Here is a 5,474-nt window from a genome sequence, read left to right as displayed (position 1 = left end):
GGCCTCCGTGTGGGGCAGGCGCAGGTGCTCATGGTCTGCAGCGCCGTGCATGGGCTCGCTTGTTTGCAGCCCCGAGGCCTCCGTGTGGGGCAGGCACAGGTGCTCATGGTCTGCAGGGCCTTGCATGCATGGGCTCCCTTGTTTGCAGCCCCGAGGCCTCCGTGGGGGGCAGGCGCAGGTGCAGTGCTTGTGGTCGCCCCCTTGTGTCCGTCTTTGCCCTGGCTTCCTCACAACACCTGCCTGCTTGCTTGTCCTTTTCCCTCGTTTCTTGTTTTTCCTCAGTCCTCTCCTCCTCACTTTCCCTGGAGTGTCCCAGGCCCTGCCATAGTCGTCGGGGAGGTTCATTCTTGTGTTGCTGTGACCGCCACCAGTGCCACCACCTTGTGAGGCGTGTCGGCCAACGTGCTCAGTGTCCGCAGTGTCTTCTCTATCCTCCAGCTCCACTGACCACCTGGCTCCACCCATCCCTGGGCCCCAGGAGTCCGGCCAGCATGGACCGCAGCCATAGCACCCCTGTGGCCCTCACTTGGTGGTTGGCTTTGGCCAGTGGGGGCTCCCAGCAGGAGGCCAAGGAGGAAGAGGAGAGCGAGGGCCTCGTCTTTACTTGCCCGGCTTCTCTCTGAGCTGCCTGGAGCTGGCCGAGTCCAGCCTCTCCCTCCTTCTGGGTTCCGGCAATCTCTCCTTCCCTGGTCTGTCCTGCGGATAGCTGCAGCCAGGCCCTGACTGGCACAGGGCTCCTGCACTGCCCCTGTGGCTCACCTGCTCCCTCCCCAACATGAATAAACCCTCCTGAAGCCACCCCATTGTGTGTGTGCTGTTTTCTCTTGGGACCATGTGATAGGGACCGTGTTTAGCACACAGATTCTGTGATTGTCCACAGCTGTCACCTGATGTCCAGACAGACATTGTAGTTGGTTGTCTTTTTTTCAGTAAAAATATGAGTGAGGTGAAGCCCTCCGAGCTGGTCCCCTGCCCTAGGCTGTCATATTGATGGGCAGGGATGAGGCTGACTGACTGCTCTAGGGCTGTCCTAGGACATGGGAGTGTGGTCTGGGCTGCTCCAGAAAGCCCATCACTGTGGGACCAGGTCTTGCCAGCCACAGGCCACAGCTGCCGGGGCCCAGGGAGCACTGGCAAGGCTTTCCTTTGGTGCCCATCAGTCGCCCCACACTGTCCCTCGGGGTAGCTCTACAGAGCCAGGCCCGTCCCTCACTGCGAGGTGAGCCCCTCAGGATCGGCCCTGCCTGTCGAGCATGCCAGCTGCCCTCCCCTCTCTGTGTGCCCCAGCAGGCACCGCCCTTCCCTGCTGCAGGTGGGTCCCACTCCTGTTCGGCTCTGCCAATTTCAGGGCACCATTTTCTGAAGTGGGCGGTCCAGATACCTGCCCTGTTGACTCCTCAGGTATCACCTGCCATGCCAGGAGGCTGCCTGTGGGAGTCCCACTCACCCGCACCCTCTTGGCCATGGCTGTGATGGAGGTGATTGTGGTGAGACCTTCCGCAGGCACAGCCCCTACCTTAGGCTCTTGGGGTACCACCAACTGCAGTGGGCAGAAAGGGCACTCTCACCCCCAAACATCAGGCTCGTCCCACACCTTCATGGAAGAGAAGTTCTTGGATACAAAGAGCAAGTGAACCCTCTCTTCTTTATTTTCCTGCCTGGAGCCCAGAGCCAGTGTCCTGCAGTCTCCTAGTGAGCAGCTCCGCAGGCCTGTTCGGAGGGTCCAGACCCAGCAGAGCCGGCCCCTTCACATCAACCCTGTGAACAGCGTCACCCCTTTGCATGACCAGAAGACAGTGACACTAAGTGGGGGCCCTCGTCCAGGAGCGCAGCGGGGCCAGTGCCACACTCGGTGCTGAGTGGGGACATGGGGGGCACCAACCTGGCTGGGGCTGGGGGTTGGGGCCTGGGACCCACTCAGGCAGGTGTTAGGACATGGCCTTACCTGAGGCACCTGGTGAGACCACCTGTGCCCTGAGGTGGCACCGGGGGAGGACACGGCCAGGCTCTGATTCCTGGCAGCATCCACTCAGGATGGAGCCCTCAGCAGGAAGGTGGTCAGAGGTGGGCCATAGGCCGGGTGGAGCCTAGGAGGGCTGAGCTGCTGTGACCGCAAGGAAGGAAGAGCAGAGGTCGGGTGGAGGTGTCGGGGAAAACCCAGGCTAGGGCCCAAGCATCCAGGATGATGATGGGAGAGACAAGAGGAGGCCAGATCTGGGGGCAGGATGGAGAGGGGGTACCAACCACAGGAGTCCTGCATGCTGGAGATGTGGCCTTCCGGGGGTGGAGCCCTGGGCCTGGGCGATGGCTCTTAGGGACCTGATTCCACCCCAGCCACACACGAGGAGCCCAGCCCAGCCACAGATGTGGGCGTTACTTGGGATGTTCACAGTCCTAGGCGACGAGCTGTGAGGAAGGAGCATGTGACTCTGGCTCAGGATTGGGGAGGCCTGAAGATGCCTATTTTTGTCTTATTTTATTTTATTTTATTTATATTTTTATTTTATTTTTTGAGACGGAGTCTTGCTCTGTCACCCAGGCTGGAGTGCAGTGGCACAATCTTGGCTCACTGCAACCTCCGCCTCCCGGGTTCCAGTGATTCTCCTGTCTCAGCCTCCCGAGTAGCTGGGACTACAGGTGCCTGCTACTACACCTGGCTAATTTTTTGTATTTTTAGTAGAGATGGGGTTTCACTGTGTTAGGCAGGATGATATCGATCTCCTGACCTTGTGATCCACCCGCCTCGGCCAGATGCCTGTTTTTAAAAGTGAAACTCAAGTGTCTGAAGGGAGAGACCTAGAGACAAGCATTCAGATCTTCCACAGACAGACCTTATGTCGACAAGTACCTGCAGCCAGGCACCCCCACCGGTCGTGCAGTGCTTGCGGTGGCAGTCCCAGCTGGTGCCCTTACCTGAAAGGGGTCGTGATGCCTTTTCCTCGGTCACTGGGTGGGGCTGGCCCCCAGCGTCAGTCAGTGCTGGCAGCACCAACACACAGAGCTTCGGGATAGAACCCGGCATTCCCGGCTCTGCCCAGACGTGCCGGGAGGAAGAGGCTGTGGTTCAGACTCCCACCCAGGGCATGCACACCCCCAGCCTGTGCTCCCTGGAGACAGGTGCACCACAAGCTGTAAAATGACAGAGAAATCCTGGAGCCTTGGCTTAAAGCTGCCTGTAACTTATGACATTAACCTTCCCTTTCTCCAGAGAGAAAAGGGCACTGCAGGAGTGGAGAGAGCGAGCCCAGAGGATGAGGAAGAGGAAGGAAGAGCTCAGCAAACTCCTGCCTCCGAGGAGGAGCATGGTACGGCAGGCATGGGCGGCGACCGGACACTAGTCCAGTCCCGGGGGTGGGTGGGTGCTCACACGCATCCCTGTCTGTGGAGGATGAGCCCAGACCTGGGGAGGAAGCTGCTTGTGCAGGCTGCTGGCTGGTGGGGCTGGGTTGGAGTGCAGCACCCAGAACCATTGCTCACTGCCCAGCCGGAGGGGACAGCTTCCTGCCCCAGCCTTGAGGGCTTGCCTCTCGGCTCACTGACTTTTGGCTCTTGTCTGAGGAATTAGAAGCTCAGAGGGAAGGGGGAAGAGGAGATGGGGGAAAAGATTCAAAAGATAAAAAGCAGCTGAGGTTGAGGTGGGCCCTGCAGAGGTCTTTCTGGGCTCCTCACCCTTGGTCTCTGGACCTCGGGGCAGGCAGTTCCCCTAGAAGCCAAGATTGCCAGCTCTCCTAAGCTCTGGGACATGGGATATCCCCAGACTGTATGGGCTCTTAGTCCAGCCAGGCACAGGACAGTGGGCACAGGGCAGTGGGCACAGAGCTGCGGGCATGGGCCATGGGCACAGAGTGGTGGGAGCTGGCGGCTCCTCCCTCCAGAATGCACCTGGCTTGCTTCTCTGTCCTGTGAGCGTAGTTAGGCAAATGTGCCTTTGAATTTGGTCACAGATGTTTCTTTGGTTCTTTCTTTTAAGAAATGCTCCCTGTGTGTTACTTTGAAGGGCCAGGGGTTGCCTCTGCAGCCCCCTTAGCTGGGGTGAGGCCCCCGAAGGCTTCACCCCACAGCAGAGCACGTGGTCATGTGGGCCTGCAGGCATGGACTGCTGGGACAGTTCAGGACTGTTTCCTTTTTTTAACTTTGTGTTGAACTAGTTTTTGACTTACAGGAAAGTTGCAAAAATAGTGTTTCCATCTCCCCCCACCCAGCTTCCCTGATGGTGACATCTTACATAACCTCAGAACAAGGCTCAGAGTTAGGAATTCACGGTGTCCAACGCGGTGGATAAACCAGGACTGCACCTCCTCACCCTTCTCAGGTCCCTGGTCCCACAGGACATTCAGTCATCATCTTTGCTGTCACCTTTTTCCTAATTTCCCCAATATGTGGAAAAGTTTAAAAATACATATTTTGCCACTTCCCAGAATAAAAATACTTGCACAATTAGACATCACTAAGAATGCTTTCAGAGCTGAATTATAGCAAAACTATGGGAAACTTAAATGCCAACAGATGGAGACGACTAAATCGTCACGTCCAGACCATGAGCTCCCTCTGTGGCCGACAGAAGGGTGGTCAGTGACCATATCCACCGGCCTGAAAGTGTCTTGAAGAATCGTTGTAAGTGAAAACAGCACAATTTGCAGGACAGTGCACAAAAACTCACTTTGGTCTGGAAGAATGTACAGCAAACCAATGGCTGCGGAGGGGGCTGTGGCTCCGGGGAGGGCTGTGGCTGCGGAGGGGGCTGTGGCTCCGGGGAGGGGGCGCAGAGGGGTCAGTGCTGCCACAGTGTGTGCTTCTGAGTCCTGTGAGCCCATCACAGCGAGCGTGTATGCAGTTTCTTAAAAAATAAAAAAATAGGTTTTCTAGAAACTCACCCATCATGAGATAGAGCAGTTCAGTCAGCGAGTATCGATGGCCTGCTCTGAGCAGGGAAGGGCCAGGCACAGGCTCCGCCCGCGGGAGCGCGCACCTCGTGCAGAGGCAGACCCTCAGCCGTGGCAGCAGACAGAGCTCCGTGGTAGCTGGCTGCTGTTCTGCACACCCCACCAGGCCCTGGGTGAGGCAGCTGAACGCACGGAGAGGCCTGCTGCTGCCCTGTGCCGCCCTCTGGGCCTGCGCTGCCCCAGGCACTGGTGAGATACTTGGTATGGCCCGGAGTGCTGTCGTCAGAGTCCAAGGGAAAATCTTTGTGCCTAAACGTTCGTGTCTAATATACAAAGAATGGCTACTAATTGATTTTAAAAATTTGAGAATCCAGTAGAAGAAATGGGCAAAAAGTATGGCAGGCAGTCCACAGAAGAGGAAATCCAAGCTACCGTAAAGACATGAAAAGATGCTCAGTCTGCGAGGAAAACGTAGGGTGGACGTGAGGTGCAGGCGCCTGTGTGGTCGGCAGGAAGGAGCCGGGGTGGAGCAACGTGGGAAGGAGCCGGGGTGGTGGAGCAGCGTGGGAGGGAGGGGGGAGTGGAGCAGCG

At 57.5% G+C, this 5,474-nt stretch overlaps 1 protein-coding gene across 4 annotated transcripts in view; it reads left to right on the top strand.

The window, feature by feature from the left end:
- The window catches only part of LRRC27 (leucine rich repeat containing 27), a 57,217-nt gene that overhangs the window by 35,642 nt on the left and 16,101 nt on the right, over positions 1-5,474 (top strand). For all 4 annotated transcript variants that reach the window (XM_011980832.1, XM_011980834.1, XM_011980835.1 and 1 more), the window contains one exon: positions 3,209-3,305. In XM_011980832.1, the coding sequence (XP_011836222.1) occupies positions 3,209-3,305 (97 nt within the window). The remainder of the gene's footprint in view (positions 1-3,208; positions 3,306-5,474) is intronic.

This window comes from Mandrillus leucophaeus, unplaced genomic scaffold (genome assembly GCF_000951045.1).
Source record: "Mandrillus leucophaeus isolate KB7577 unplaced genomic scaffold, Mleu.le_1.0 Scaffold219, whole genome shotgun sequence".
Taxonomy (NCBI): Eukaryota; Metazoa; Chordata; class Mammalia; order Primates; family Cercopithecidae; genus Mandrillus; species Mandrillus leucophaeus.
This window is presented reverse-complemented; position numbering and strand designations above follow the sequence as displayed.